At 39.2% G+C, this 16,399-nt stretch overlaps 1 protein-coding gene across 3 annotated transcripts in view; it reads right to left on the bottom strand.

The window, feature by feature from the left end:
• GRM1 (glutamate metabotropic receptor 1) overlaps window positions 1–16,399 on the bottom strand; it is a 418,597-nt gene that overhangs the window by 83,489 nt on the left and 318,709 nt on the right. For all 3 annotated transcript variants that reach the window (XM_077998433.1, NM_001265755.1, XM_077998434.1), the window contains 1 exon segment: window positions 4,604–4,850. In XM_077998433.1, the coding sequence (XP_077854559.1) occupies window positions 4,604–4,850 (247 nt within the window).

Here is a 16,399-nt window from a genome sequence, read left to right as displayed (position 1 = left end):
TGCTAAGAGAGCAAGAAATCTGAGAAAGGGATCTTTAATTAATAAGGATGTTGAGGATTTAATGTCTTGTGCACTGACATTTAAACTAATCTCTTCCCTGATTAGGATAAATATTTTTGAAACCAAATAACTGGTATCAGTTATTGCAGTTATTTGAAATTCCGGAACACTACACAATGGCAAAACCGACACTTAGAACTCTTCACTATAGTAATCATTTCACTATATACATACAGTATATCAAAACATCATGTTATACAGCACACACCATATATATATATGATATAGGACATTCTCTGATACAATCTAAAGAACACAAGATCTAACATCGGAATGTACAAGCTGGTCTCTTTTCTAACATTTTAACAGTAGATTATACTACTTAGGAATGCCACTAAACTCTTTAAGCCTCATGTGATTCTTGTGGAGATTTATTAAGATAGGCATGTAAAAAACTACTTTATAATCTGGACAAATGCGTATGTCCTATGATCGAAATGCTTATGTTCACCCCCTTCCATTCATATGCTGAAAATCCTAACCCCCAAGGTGATGGTATTAGGAGGAGGGGCCTTCAGGAGGTGATTAGGCCATGAGGACAAAGTCCTCATGAATGAGATTAGTAAAAGCAGCCTTAAAAAGCTTTCTTGCCCCTTCCACCACACAAGGAAACAATTAGAAGGCGCCATCTGTGAGCCAGAAAGCAGGCGCTCACTAGACACCAAATCTGTTGGTGCCTTGTTCTTGGACTTTCCAGCCTCCAGGACTGTGAGCAATAAATTTCTGTTATTTGTGAACCATGCAGTTTATTATATTTTGCTATAGCATCTCAAATGAAGAAAGAAAATCTATAAGGCAATAGCATGATTTCATTCCTATTTCTATTACTATTAATGTCCTAAAATACTCTGGTTATTTTCATTACTACATGAATACTAGAGAACAACTTTGTACTGGCATAATCATTTATGTCTCAGTCATGGGAACTCCAGCATTCTTACATCTCCTTTCCATGTTGCTGTTCACTCTATAATTAATGCTGCAGTTTCCCAAAGCTGCATGCTTGGTTGCTCCTTACTAGTTTTGCAAAGTGGGTTTCTTTTCTGCAGTACCTATGCAAAGTGCTCATCCTCCTGGAGTAGAAGATGAGTCACGAACTCTTGCTCTTTGTGCTTGACTGAAGGAAATGGCAATTAATCAACACATACTCTTCTTCATCAGCTCTCTTCATCCCTCTCCCATCTCACACACCCCTGCCTAATCCCTCCTGCAATTATTTCTCTCTAAACTGACTCATGCTCACAATCCCTCTCAGCCTACCACTCCAGGAGGCTACAGCCAATCAAACTAAGTTGGCATCTGAAACCTATTGGCTGTATTTAGCCTAGACTTGTATTATTATTATTAGTAGTAGTAGTAGTAGTATTTTATCTAAACAAGGAATGTCAGTTGATTGTCTCTTCTGCCTGTTCTTAATGTGCAAATGCATTCTGTCACCCACAGGGTAGCTAATGGCTTCTCCACCTCCAGATTCTTGCAATTTCTACAAATAGTTGTCCCCTAAAAGAAAAGGGTACTCTGGGAAAGTAAAGAAAGCTCTCCTTTGCCAGGTAAACGAAATGCACTTAGAATGAGAATAGAGAATGGTACACCCAGAGCACATTATTCATCTCTTTGCTGTGCAGACTTTTGACTAATAGAGAGTTATTATCCCTCAGTTGCTAGACGTACCAGAAAGTTCTTTAGAGTATCTTTCTGAGTGATAGCCAAGTGGGAATTAACTGTGGGCTGCTGGCTCACACTCATCCTGTTGATCAATGACACTAATCTACACCTCTGATATCTTTCCATTTTAAATTCATTAGAGCTATGGAACCTGTTGTACTGTTGTGAGTGCTTGATGTGAGTAATTTCCATTTTCATTTCCAGGAATTTTTGTGTTTTATTTCAGATTACATTATTACAGCTTCTCACATACTCACAAAGAAGGCTTCACTACAATGCTGACTCTAGAATGTCTTTTTCCTTTAAATCGGTTTCCAAAGACTTTATTTTAGCTTCCTCATTTGCTTTTTCATAACAGAAATCAGTTCACACTTCATTAGCATTTAGAAACAAAAAAAAATTCACAATATTTTGGTATAAAACACATTTTTTTTAAAAAGTCCTAAAAGCTGGGAAAAAATCTATTGAAAAATATCAAGGAAAAATTACTGACTTCGTTTTAAAAAGCCTTCCTCATACTGCGTGTATTACTGAACACCGCCTTTTCTTTTGACCCCAGGGTTCCTTCCAGGCATGTTGGTCTTTATTTTGGAATTTTTTATGCTATAAATTACATATTCACAACATCCTCTCAATGCATTCAGTTTACGTTGTGTGATGATTAACTGAAGTAATTATAAGCGGGACCAAAAGCATGAGCACTAGTATGACAGGAGGAGGACGTACAGGGAGATTTTCGAAACAGAAATTGAAAACGGATTATGCTAACCAATTGCAAGCAAAAGGATACGATCCCTAAGAAAAGACCCAGGGGAAAGCTTAAGTAAGATCTGAATATTTAATTAAAGACGGAGAAGAAACAAGCTAAAATTATGCACCTACATTTTAGATAACTTGTAAAGAGAGAGGAGTAAACTTGAATTTATGAAGTATCAAAAATGCATCTGGCCTTGTGCTAGGCACATTGTATGCTATCTTTGGGAATCATTGAAGGAAGGTTTACATTCTAATTCTGACCCCTTATTGAGCCTAGTGTCCAGTGGAACACAGGATGAAAGAGGGTTTACAGAGGCAGGTAGTCAATGTTCTGAATCTCAGACCCACTTGTTGCTCCTGGTACCACTTCCTCGAAGCTTTTCACATGCCCAATTCCTGAATCATTCCGTCTACCCCACTTGCATTCCAGTCAAAATCTGTTCCCACCTAACTAGCAGCTTGGAAGAAATCTGATAAATTGATCATTTTAATTGCTGACAATGACTGATATCATTTATCCTTCCTAGAGCTGTCAGATTTTAACAGGGAGAATCCAGTTAGGTCTCACAAGGTACTCCGTAAGTGCAGGACTTCAAGCTGACAATAAAGAGATACATGGAGGCTTATTTAGGGTCAAACAGTCCCTTACAGTACTTCTGAAATGACATTAAGAAGGTTGCCAAGGTCGGGCATAGTGGCTTACACATGTAATCCCAGCACTTTGGGAGGCCAAGGTAGATGGATCACTTGAGGTCAGAAGTTCAAGATCGGCCTGGCCAACATGGTGAAACCCCATCTCTACTAAAAATACAAAACAATTAACCAGGCATGGTAGCACACACCTGTAGTCATAGCTACTTGGGAGGCTGAGGTAGGGGAATCACTTGAACCCCGGGGGTCAGAAATTGCAGTGAGCCGAGACTGCGCCACTGCACTCCAGCCTGGGCAACAGAGTGAGACTCTTTCTCAAAACACAAAAAGAAGATTGCCAACCATGTTGCTAATTTTAGGATCTGCTAAAAGGCAGTGTGATGTTGCCTGATTAGAAGCCTCAGAGTGAGAGCACTTGCCTCCACAGCTTGCAATCTGTGGACATTAGGTGAGTTCCTTAGTTTCTCTGATACCCAGTTTTATTATCTGTAAAAGAAAGACAATGATCCACCTACAGCAATGAAGATTACATGATTCGATGTTCCACTTGAACACAGCATATGCTTTTCTAAAAAGCTCTAAGTCTGGGACATCATACACTGAAAGGTGACAGGGCCTATAAGGCCCTGGGCTTGCTGAGTGGCAGCCAAGCTGAGGGCCTTTTTCCTTCCTCCTGAAGGTGTTAATTCTTCTGCCATTCTGATTATGCCTTTCCTAGGAAATTGCGTATGAATGAACACAACTATTCTTGATACTAACAAAATTTCCTATGTACCTATTATGCTTGAGCAACTGGTAGTATCAAAACAAGTATTGCAGAGCAGACTGTATGTAAAATGGCTTGGAGAGGATTTTGTGCATATACCTTGGTTTACTTTTCATCTGCTTTTTGTTTGATTAATTCTTTAAAAGTCATAGGGACTCGATTCCAAAAAGAAAGTTGTTTCCTTTCTTGCTCCACGAGATATGTTAGCAGAAACATAAGTTAGCCTGAGGGGAAGGGAGACACATGCAGGACCTAGTTCTCTTTGCATATTGAGCTCTTTAACCAGGTGTAATAGTCAAAATATTTCATAACCAGAATGGTATATAGTTAATCAATCAGAAAGACGCTGGCCCGGTACTGGCAAGGTCTGAGAGGTTTCTGTTGGCCAAGTGTACTTTCTTTAGTTTCCTGGGCTTGCAGGGAGGTCCCAAGCATTCTGCAAAAAGGGTTAAGTGATAGCTGAGTAAGGGGGTGGCACCAGTAGAATACTGGGTATCGGGTGTTGAAAAAGAAGTATTTTAATATTTTAAAAAGTAGTGTGGTCTTTGGTAATTTCATCTGATATTATCCCTGGACTTTTTGCTACCTAGTTGTATCTATCCTCATGACACCCAGAAACCATGGAACCAGATGAAGCCATAGTTGCCATCTGTCTGGCACAGGAAGGCTCACAAGGTTATTTAGATTCATTACTGAAAAGATTACCTTCCAGGAGCATCTCCTTTCTCATCAAACCACACTTCCTCTCCAGATACGCCGATGAATGAGGACTTGATGAGGAAGTCCAGGAGCTTGCTGCCGTCGATGGGCTTCATGGCATCGCAGAGGCCCACGTGGCCAGGGCAGAGGGCATGGTGCATGTTCTGCAGCCCATGTGCCATGGCATAGATGGCATTGATGACAAACCCCATCTTACTGTCCTGGACATAGTTTTCTTCTAAGCTTTCATTGCCTGTAACAATAAAAATACATCACTACCAAGGTCACAATAATAAAGACTAGGCTTCTAGGTTTAATTCTCAAATGCTTTTAGGGGTTCTCAGAGGAAGGGAATGAGCAATGACACTGGCAGAAGCCAAGCCCACCTGTGCAAGCTTTGTACTTGTGGCTAGCTCTAGTGGATTCCACCTGCAAATAGTTTATTCAGTTTTATTCTCTCTATTCAATAATGGTTTTGTGAGATATAAAACAAATTCCAGAGGGGTGAAAATAAAGGACTTTCAAATATTGTAAAGAAATCCTGAAGGAGTAACGGAAATAACTCTTATTCCCCCTTTGTTTACAGGAATTTATATTAAAAATCTCCTATATCATGGTATTAAAAAAAACATTTTTTATTCCTTTATGACAATCCACAGTTTACAGAAATTCAGTTTATGCATTATCTAAACCATGGTATTTTCTTTTGGTGATTCCACTATTTTTTTTCATTTCCAGGGCCACAAAACTCCAGAGTTAGAATTGGTCAGTATGAATCTCTTCTTATAAATGGTTGATGGGACAGAAATATTTAAATCAGATTTGCTAATTATTGGAAACTCAGGTAAAATATTTCTTGATGAAAGAGTCACACTACACATTAATTTTAGCCTTTAGATTTTACCTGTGAATTTCAAAAAGCCTGCAATCAATTCTACCTATGTCACAGGTGATCAAAAATCCCCTACTGCCAAGCAGATTCACAAGAATGGTGTTGTATTAGATATAAGCTCCATATTGGAAGTCTAGACTTCAGGACACATATATGGATGAGAAATTTGGGGACCAACTGGGTTTGCTGAAATAAAGATAACAGGTTAGGAAAACAAAAAATATATTTGGGAAACATCACTGGCATAATTCAGAGACTTTAGTTGGTTCCTGAAATTTGCTTCTCTCTGCAGTGAACTTTTCCTCCCTCATTTGACTGACAGTGGGGGGTCGATGTGATGTGTGCTTGAAGTACTAGAAGGTGGGGAAGTCAGCAATTTAGCTGCATATGGGGTTGAGAACAACATGGGGCTCCTCACACTCCCTGCTGGCTGCCCTCTTTGTTGCAACCTAAATAGGTCACTGGACACTAAGGTTCCCAGGCTAAGACTAGCAGAGGAATATTTAGGAAGTTAGACAGTTTGAGTCTTTAGAAGAAACGGTAAAGAGTTTTGACTTTGATGTCGAACTTGGGATGAAAATGGACATTTTTAAAGAGTTCTATTTAAAGGCCTATCTATTTAGATGTAGTCAAAAGCTTGAAAAAGATTTACTTATATCTACCCTGAGAGTGAGATATAAAATACCCAGGCTAGGTTAAAGGGGAAGAAGATTAGATTTTAATCCATTTTTGAGCTTTTCATGATAGGACATTGTTAAAAGTGTAATTTGCTAAAGCAATATTTTCCTGATTGGAAGGAAATTTTCCAAGTGGAAATGAGGAGTCAGAAAGACAGGAAGGGCATTTTAAAATCAAACCACACAAAATAAGTATAAAAAGTTATATAAGAAAGAAAGCAAAGATCCTCCTTCCAAAAATTGCAGAGTCATTTAAACAGAGTAGCTTATGTCTGTCACCCAGAACCCACGGCCCTTTTTGTTGGTTTTCTTTCTCTCCCTCTCCAACTTACTGGGACTATAAAAGAGGTAAATTTGTGCCATCTGCCTGGTAACTCTTAAGCAAGCCCTTATAGGCTCGTCCAGAAGACCAAATGCTAAATATTAAAGCTACTAGAATCAGAGAAATTGCCAAGAGTTAAAGAAAAAAAGGAAAAAAGAAAGAAAGACAAAAACTGAGTGGCAAAATAACCTTCAAGACAGCAGTCCCTTAAAGGGTCCTGGTCAATACTAAAACCATCATCCAAAGTGGAGTCATTACAGCCAACACCAGGATCAAACTGTAGAAAAATATCAGAAGAAACACACAACGTTCTTTACCAAATGAAAACTCATCTGTTAGGGACAAGACTTATGGACACTGAGTTTGCTCTTCCTGTTTTTTATAACTACTATTTAAGATTTATTTTACAGCCTGTAATCCCAGCACTTTGGGAGGCCGAGACGGGCGGATCACGAGGTCAGGAGATCGAGACCATCCTGGCTAACACGGTGAAACCCCGTCTCTACTAAAAAGTACAAAAAACTAGCTGGGCGAGGTGGCGGGCGCCTGTAGTCCCAGCTACTCGGGAGGCTGAGGCAGGAGAATGGTGTAAACCCGGGAGGCGGAGCTTGCAGTGAGCGGAGATTGCGCCACTGCACTCCAGCCTGGGCGACAGAGCGAGACTCCGTCTCAAAAAAAAAAAAAAAGATTTATTTTACATAGATAAAAAATTATGTTGGTGTCCCCAGTACAAATTTCTTAAGCCAGTGCCAGTGGTTGTCTAGTGGATACTTCATTCATCAGCACTGAGACAGGAACTGTTCCTGTATATCTGTGAGACCAGCGTTTTCCTTTTGATCCTCATTTAGGGTGATCATATAACTTATGACTTGGGTCATTTTTTAGAGTGAAAGTTAGTGTTGACAATAATTATTTTGAGAACACAGGTGTAAAGGCAAACCAGGCAAATTGTGTCATCTCTCTTAAGCCAGGTGCCTTCTAACTGTGTCTTATCTTCTGAGGTTATTATGGGTAAGATTAATGTACAAATATGTATGTATAGACACACATAAACATAAGTACATAGATGTATACATATGTGTATACAAACAATAGTCAGTAGAATGTTATTATTTTTTAACTAATTTCACACTTATCTAATTTTTAAAAGATTTGTTTGACAAATATTTATTCATACCTATGCTATATCTGGCACTGCTTTTGTCAATGGGGTATTATGTAGACAAAACATACAGGAATACCTGATGTCACAGGACTTAAATTCTTGTAAAACGCTACAGAAAATGTTTTTAAATTAATACGACTAAGAAAAATATGTAATAATTACAATCAAATCAGTGTTACATAAAAACATAAAAGAGAACAGGAAAGAAAAAGTGGGTATGTTGCGACAGTATCATGTTGATCGGTTACAGTCGACCTCACCAAAAAGAGGACCATTGAGTGAATAATGGAAGAAGAATAGGGAGTGAATCAGGCAAATATATGGGCAAGAGCATTTAAAGTAAAGGCAATAGCTTCATGTCTACAATAATAATAACACGGCCGGGCACGGTGGCTCACGCCTGTAATCCCAGCACTTTGGGAGGCCGAGGCGGGTGGATCACAAGGTCAGGAGATCGAGACCATCCTGGCTAATGCAGTGAAACCCCGTCTCTACTAAAAGCACACACACAAAAAGAAAAGAAAATAGAAAAGAAAAAAGAAAAGAAAGAAAAGAAAAGAAAAGAAGAAAAGAAAAGAAAAAAATTCGCCGGGCGTGGTGGCGGGTGCCTGTAGTCCCAGCTACTCCGGAAGCTGGGGCAGGAGAATGGCGTAAACCCAAGAGGCGGAGCTTGCAGTGAGCTGAGATCGCGCCACCACACTCCAGCCTGGGCGACAGAGCAAGCCTCCGTAGTAATAATAATAATAATAATAATAATAATAATAATAGCTACCACTTCTTAAGTGTTTGTTATATACAATACTTAATAAATGAGCTATAATGCTTACCATAATCCTGCCAACTAAACATTAGTCTCACTATTTTACAGGTGAGGAAAGCATGTGGTATAATTTGGATCCAAATGCCTCCTCAGTCCTTGTTCTTCCTGTCACACTTAGTGGCAACGCAGGGGCAGGTATAGAAATCTACAGAGGAGACACTTTTCTGGTGACAGAGGACAGGGCATCCTTCAGTGCCCTGGCATCATTGTCAAGCCTGGTTTAGGCCTTCTTTCTGGATCATTCCAGATGTGCACAGCTCTCTCTCTGACTGCAAGTACTGGCACCCAATCTACCAATAGCAAACGATGACAAAGAAGCCCATTCTGTGAGCGCCATATAGAGAGGAGGGGAGCTAGATACATGCTTCCGCGGAATATTTGCAATGTAATAGCTCACACCCCTTTCCAAAATAGACACAAAGTTTGTGTGTTTGTGTCCATCTGAAGTGAGTACCTGTGCTCTCTTACTCTGCCAGTTCCCTGGCTCTGTACACCCAAGGGGGTCCTACTGTCAGGAAGAACTCTCTTCAGCTACTACCTCAGTCTCAGCCCTGCTGGCTCCAAGTCTAATAAACTAGCATGCAGGGACATGTGACATAAAGTTGGAAAGTCATGTGGCTTTTACAGGGCCATTTCCTTTACCACAGCAACCGTCCAGATAATGTTGTAAGGGTCTGTTATTGAACAAACAAAATCTACTATAGGATGCCCTGTCCTCTAAAGATCCTATATTTTCATGGCTAGTGAATAGAGAATTGTAAACCAATAACATTGTCACTTGGTGGGAAGGTGAAAACACTTTGGTTTCCTGGGGTTTAGTGCCTTTTCATAACACTTGTCTCAGAGTTATTAGTGAGAAGGAGATTTTATGAATCATTTTCTGTGGTACGTTAACTATTTGGACCACTAGGATTCATTAAACCATTACTTTTTGTAATATGTTAAATGGAACCAAATAATTGCAGTTGGCTCTGTTTATTTACTTTCAAAAGAATACCTGCCTAACTGCTTCACAGCGGGTTATGAAAATAACTGCCTTGGTTCTAAATAGTAATCGTGTTCTTATTGTGAAAGCTCAACAAAGACTATAAACTGCTACCTGAGTGCAGCAGCACACAGGCTCTCCATGGGGACAGGAACAGAAAAGGTAGCCTCTGAAAACAGGACATTTATGGTGACTGGGAGAAGGGTCAGCAACTCTATCTGCTGTCATTTAGGATGGTTTTTCAGCAGAGTGGTGAGGCAGAAAGAGAACTCTGGACGAGGCACATGAGCAGCTGGGATTAGATACAGTTCTGCTATATCATATCAACAATGTATTTCTGACTGAGCGCCGCGGCTCACGCCTGTAATCGCAACAGTTTGGGAGGCCAAGATGGGTGGATCACCCGAGGTCAGCAGTTCAACACCAGACTGGCCAACATGGTGAATCCCCACCTCTACTAAAAATACAAAAAATCAGCCAGGCATGGTGGCAGGCACCTGCAATCCCACCTACCCGAGAGGCTGAGGCAGAATTGCTTGAACCCATGAGGCAGAGGTTGCAGTGAGACAAGACTGTGGCACTGCACTCCAGCCTGGGCATCAAGAGGGGAGCTCCCTCTCCAAACAAAAAACAAAAAAACAAAACAAAAACAAAATAATGTATTTCCAAAAAGCCATGAAGTTTGGACAAGGGTCTTGACCTCCTTAGGCCTCAGTTTCCTAATATATAAAATAATAAAATAATGAAGGGGTCATATTTTTCTGTGGAACAGAAATGGATAACATAAATGGATGAGATTATCTTCCTGAAGATCTCTTCCCCCTCTAAAGTTTTATAGTTTGTTCCTCCAATTCCACATTTATTGGAACTTAGCAAAGCCATTCACACCACTGTGTGAAATAGGTTCTATTATCACCATTTCGCAAAAGGGAAGACTAAAGGGCAAAGCTAAGTTTGGGTGGGGAGGGACACCCTCCTTTCCCTTCACAAAGGGAAACAGACTATCGCCTTTGTAAACAGACTTACATTAATTTCTGAGCCTCTCTTACCTACTAGGAAGAGAGAAGTGTTTCTACTTATTGGTGGATTAGAAAAAAACAAAAACAAATAGAGGGTATGTTCAGCTCAGTCTTTCCTCTTATTTGGAACCAGGCAGTTGACTCGAAGATTCGGATTGGCTCTTCATCCTTCGGTAAATGTGGACTGTAGTTGTCCAGCCGTATCAGTGACTGGACAGGTTAATCTATCTAGTTTGGGGATCAAGTACTCAAAAGTCTATTGTGGGCACATATCAAAACCATGTCCCCGATCCAGTTTTGTCTTTAGTTTATCAGTTAGTTTTGTTTTTCATTGAAGTATAAATCACATATAGTAAAGGGCAGAAATCTTTACAGGTCAAAAAGCTTTTTACATATGTACACATTCATGTAACTGCTGCCCAGGTCATGGTATGGAGCATTTCTAGAAGAAAGTGTTCATTTATTTAGTTTTCTTAATTTATCCCAGCAATTTTTTCATTTATTTTTCAGTGTGTAGGCTCTATGTGTTTGATTTTTCTGATGCTACTATAATTGGCATACTTTTATTTTTTAATTGTTTGTTGCTAGTATACAGGAATACTGTTGATATTTGCATACTAACTTTGAATCCTGCAAGCTGCTAAATGTACTTATTAATTCTAATTTTTTATAAATTTCTTTGAATGTTCTATGTACACTCACAAGTCTATTCCAAGGTCTACTTCTTATTCGGATCTAAATTTGGGAAGGAAATACATTGACTGGCCCACTAACATCTCAGAGGTCCTGAGTTCAAGGTCACAGACTTAGTTAGCAAGGACAGATGAGGAATTCGTATGGAGGCACTCCCTGTTAGGTAGCACTGTGCACGCATGCAGCAGCCCTACCCAACTAGTGGAGCAGTCCCATTACAGACAGCAGGACATTCGTTAGCAAAAATCATTAGCTTAATTAATGTTTGTTCTGAGTTCTTAGTAATATTGTGCCCGTTTGAATGTTCAGAATTAAGAAATATTGAAAGAATGTTTAGCTCAATAAAGTACCTTTGTTGATGCCTGTTTGATTTCGTTAATGCAACCCCATCACTATGCACGTAGGTCCAGTGGTACCTTTCCAAATCTAAATTATTGGCATTAACTTCAAATTAAAGAACAGACACCACAAGCATGATTCTATCTCCTCGTAAAGCAAGGAAGCATTTGGGGAAACAATGGTAAACATGACTCCCCCTGGAGAAAGTACTCTTCTGATTTTTCGACATTTGTAGCTCTCCACTGCTTATTTTTGCCTGACAGAATTATATATTCAATGCTTAATTTGATACAATCTCAATTCAGATCAAAATAGAAAGGGCTGTAATTATTTTATATTGTTAAAATATCGAGCAAAGAAAATGAAGTTCATATTCCTTTAAATTGCCTGATTCTTAGATTTACTGAAAGAAGATTAATCAGGTCATTTTTTAAATGATGACCTCAAAGGGATAAAGTGCCCTCAATTTTGTTTGAAGGCCTGGCTGCTAAAATTTCTTTATGCTCTTCCAGAGAGAATTTGAGATAAGATTCAGAACTGTCTAGCCTTGCCTGTGCCCAAGTCTAGGACCTGGGAATTGTTTCTTCTGACACTATATTTTACTCTTTCCTTAAAGGGTTATCTTTGATCACATCATAGGAAAATATAACAAATCCATTATTTTCTATTCAGTTTATTAAAATGTAAATTAACTTCTATGTAGGATAGAAGAGAAGAAAGAAAAGCTCATTTAATCAAGCACATGTTATCATCACTGTTATTATTAGTTGAATTTCTATTGCTTAACCCCACCTGGGCTTTACATGTGCAAACAATACAGACACTTTTCTAAATGCATCCTTCCAATCTATTGTTAAAACAGAAATTTCTCATGTGCGTGACACATAAACAGCAGGCTCTTTGCAAATTGACAACAATGTATGGTAGATCTTGAATCTCTGAAAATACAATTGCATTTAGCTGATTCATATTTCAAAAAATTATGGTGTATCTGGAAAACAAATAAGGGCAATCACAAGGGTGTTAAAGTGATGCCAAGGATCAGTCAGTAACAGTTGAATTGTGGGGTTCTTTGTTTCTTTAAGAGAGAAAACAAGGGCTGCTTGCTGTGTGCCTTCGCTGTTATTATTGATCTGGCTCAAAACAGTGTTGTGGAGTTATAAACCACTCCCCCTGAAGTAACTAATCTTTGCAGGCCTGCAGGAGGCATTTGGCAGGTAATCATAGAGACAGAGTATGCTACAGAGAGCTGACTGCTTTAGCCAGTGTGGGAAGTTAGACTGTTGTAAGAATCCATCAGGAACCAATTCCTTACTCAACAACCTGCTGGGTCAGAATCCTTGCCAAGCCTATTCCTCTTGGCCTCTCCCACACTCTAAGAAGGCAGATCCATGCTGATAGTACCACCTCTACTTATTTATGGGTGACAGGAAGGATGCTTTCCTTTAGATATGTAAGGAAGCTTCAAAGTTTATGCTATTATGGACAAGCAATGGTATGTCCTTTCTGAGTATCTCTATTTTCATGCTGCAGTGATTTAGGCTGAGCTAATAACACAAAGGGAATAATACAGAGTGAAATACAAGAGCTGTTGTAAAAACTCTACTTATTTCTGGCCTGTTTCATTCTAACGTAACATCTTCTGGTAACCAATACAAGGTCTTGCTTATTACAAAAACAAAACCATAAATGTTATATGGCATTAACATTATAAATCCACTTTTATGATTGACTCCTGAAGAACGCAACAAAATACCTATAACTTGACAAAATGTTGCACTTAAAAAGTCTATTTTAGGACATATTACAGAGTATCCTTCAGCCATTTTCCTGAAATTAATATGCCAAGTAGATGAAATGGAAGCATGGAACAGAAGCTGCCATGTTCTGAACAGACTTTGTGATTTAAATATAGACCATAAGGTTTACTACTGTATCAGCAACACATGGGAATAAGATATACTGTGGATTTTTGGCTGGGCTTGGGGGCTTATGCCTGTAATCGCAGCACTTTGGGAGGCCGAGGTGGGTGGATCACCTGAGGTCAGGAGTTTGAGACCAGCCTGACCAACAAGGAGAAACTCTGTCTCTACTAAAAATACAAAATTTGCTGGGCATGGTGGTGCATGCCTGTAATCCCAGCTACTAGGGAGGCTGAGGCAGGAGAATCACTTGAACCTGGGAGGTGGAGGTTGTGGTGAGTCGATATCATGACATTGCACTTCAGCCTGGGCAACAAGAGTAAAACTCCATCACAAAAAAAAAAAAAAAAAAAGAAAAAAGAAAAAGATACACTGTGGATTTTTGTTTAAGGTTCATTTCTTCAGGGCACTATTAGTTGGTACTTTATGTAGACTTATCAACCCAGTTAAATGATGACACTCTGTCCCAGTGTTTTAATTGTGAAGATTTCTTGAATGTTACCTTTTATGTGGTGTCTCCCAATAGCATCTCTTCAAAGAGTCAAATTTAGAATTCCTAAGGACCTAATAAAAACTCATGGCTAGTGAAACTTTAGTCAATATCTATCCCAGAATTTAGGAAGATTAATGTTGTCAAGAGCACACAGGCAAGGAGGTCGCAGTAACATCTGTTGATAAAACAAATGTAGGGTCCAGACTTCATGCAAATCTATTTGGATATGTCAGCCACTCTGCTCAGGTTGTAAAGGGCATATTTACAGAAACAAGAATGACAAATACAGATTCTACAATAAAAAGGATCACCTTGAGAGGTCACAGTCTGAGCAAAATCTATTAAAATCACACTCAGGAATGAAGTATCAGCACTGCACTATAGATAGTAAAGTTGTCTCTCATGGGGTATGTGTTAATAATTTTCAAATAGCTACACATACATATACGAAGACTGAACAAATAAATGAACAGCAGGTGTTAGAAGCCAGCATTTTATCACTGTTGGGTTGGGAGGTTACAAATAAGCAAAAGGAGAAAGCTAGAATAAACCATGTGGTACAGAAAAAGGGTTGTTGCAAACATCAGCATGAATTTAAATTTTGTTTGGTATATAAACTGATAAACTTATACAGAAATGATTACAGATACATGTTTACATGTGGTCTGGCATACATATATTACCTAGTTCTTTTCACGGAATCAACAACACTCTGATAGCAGTAAGCACACCCAATGCCCAGATCTTGGTTTCTAATACAATTCTTCAATAAAAGGGATCAGGACTTTTTGGAGAAAAAAAATCATGTGTGGTGCAGGTGAAGGAAATATACAAGATAAGTCTAGAGCACTTTGTAGGGCCAGAAAGTGAAGAAGTGCTCAAAAAACAAAACAATGGAGGCCAGGCACCATGGCTCATGCCTGTAATTCCAGCACTTTGGGAGGCTGAGGTGGGCAGATCACTTGAGGTCAGGAGTTTGAGACCAGCCTGGCCAACATGGTGAAACTCTGTCTCTACTAAAAGTACAAAAAATAGCCAGAAATCACTTGAATCTGGGAGGGAGGCAGAGGATGCAGTGAGCCGAGATTGTGCCACTGCACTCCAGCCTGGGCAACAGAGAAAGACTCCATCTCAAATAATAATAATAATAATAACAATAAATAAAAACAACAACAATAACAATTTAAAAAATGGAGATATGTCAAAGGGACACAAGAGCCAACTGAAAGACTGCCAACCATCAGAGCCAGAAAAAATCGAGTAACAAAATAAAAAGGATGATAGCGGATTATAATCCAGTGTATAAAATAAATACCCATGCTGATATAAATAAATGATTAAGTAAAAAACAAATGAGAGGCCGGGCGCGGTGGCTCAAGCCTGTAATTCCAGCACTTTGGGAGGCCGAGACGGGCGGATCACGAGGTCAGGAAATCGAGACCATCCTGGCTAACACGGTGAAACCCCGTCTCTACTAAAAAAATACAAAAAATTAGCCGGGCGTAGTGGCGGGCACCTGAAGTCCCAGCTACTCGGGAGGCTGAGGCAGGAGAATGGCGTAAACCCGGGAGGCGGAGCTTGCAGCGAGCTGAGATCCGGCCACTGCACTCCAGTCTGGGTGGCAGAGCGAGACTCCGTCTCAAAAAAAAAAAAAAAAAAAAAAAAAAGAGAGAGAGAGAAGAGACAAATCTGTACAGGAGAATTTCAGATAATTTATGTAGATACTCTGTTCTCAACAAGTTGAAACATAAGTCCCCATTCTTTAAGTGGGTCGTACACTGAGTGACTAGCATTCAAAGAGCATAGCATTTTTTTTTTTAAATAGGCATAAAAAGTAAATTTATGGTAAGTCTGGCAAACACCACCTTAGCCGAGTGATCAGTGTTAACATCATCAGTGATAAATTGATCATATATACTTGAGAATGTGTCACTTTATCTTTTGGCCTTCCTCTCCCTAATCCCAACTGAACTATGAGAAATAAGCTAGCCAAAGTCAAACTTAGGGACATTCTGCAAAATACCTCACCAGTACCTCTACAAACTCTCAAAGATATCAAAAACAAGGAAAGGTTGAGGACTGTCACAGCCCAGGGAAGCCTAAGGAAACAAGGAAAATAAATGAAATGTGATGTCCTGGATAGAATTCTGGGAGAGAAAAAGGAAAAAAAAAAAAAAAAAGATGAAATCTGAAAAAAATAGAGTTTAGTTAATAATAATGCATTAATGTTGGTTCATTAACTATAACAAATGTTATGTGGCAATATAGGATATTAATAATAGGGAAAGCTAGATGTGGGATATAAAACAACTCTGTGCTATCTTGGCAAATTTTCTTTAACAGTATTCTAAAATGCAAATGTTAGTTTTAAAAATATGTCCAAGAACTAAGTCTAACATCTGACCCAGTATCAGGTAATAAGTGATAATGTGATTAAATGCTTGCTCTGTGATAGGAGCTCCATTAGGTGCTTTA

The sequence above is a fragment of the Macaca mulatta genome, chromosome 4 (genome assembly GCF_049350105.2).
Source record: "Macaca mulatta isolate MMU2019108-1 chromosome 4, T2T-MMU8v2.0, whole genome shotgun sequence".
In the NCBI taxonomy this organism is placed as follows: Eukaryota; Metazoa; Chordata; class Mammalia; order Primates; family Cercopithecidae; genus Macaca; species Macaca mulatta.
The sequence above is the reverse complement of the archived record's forward strand: the minus strand, read 5'-3'. Positions and strand labels throughout refer to the sequence as shown.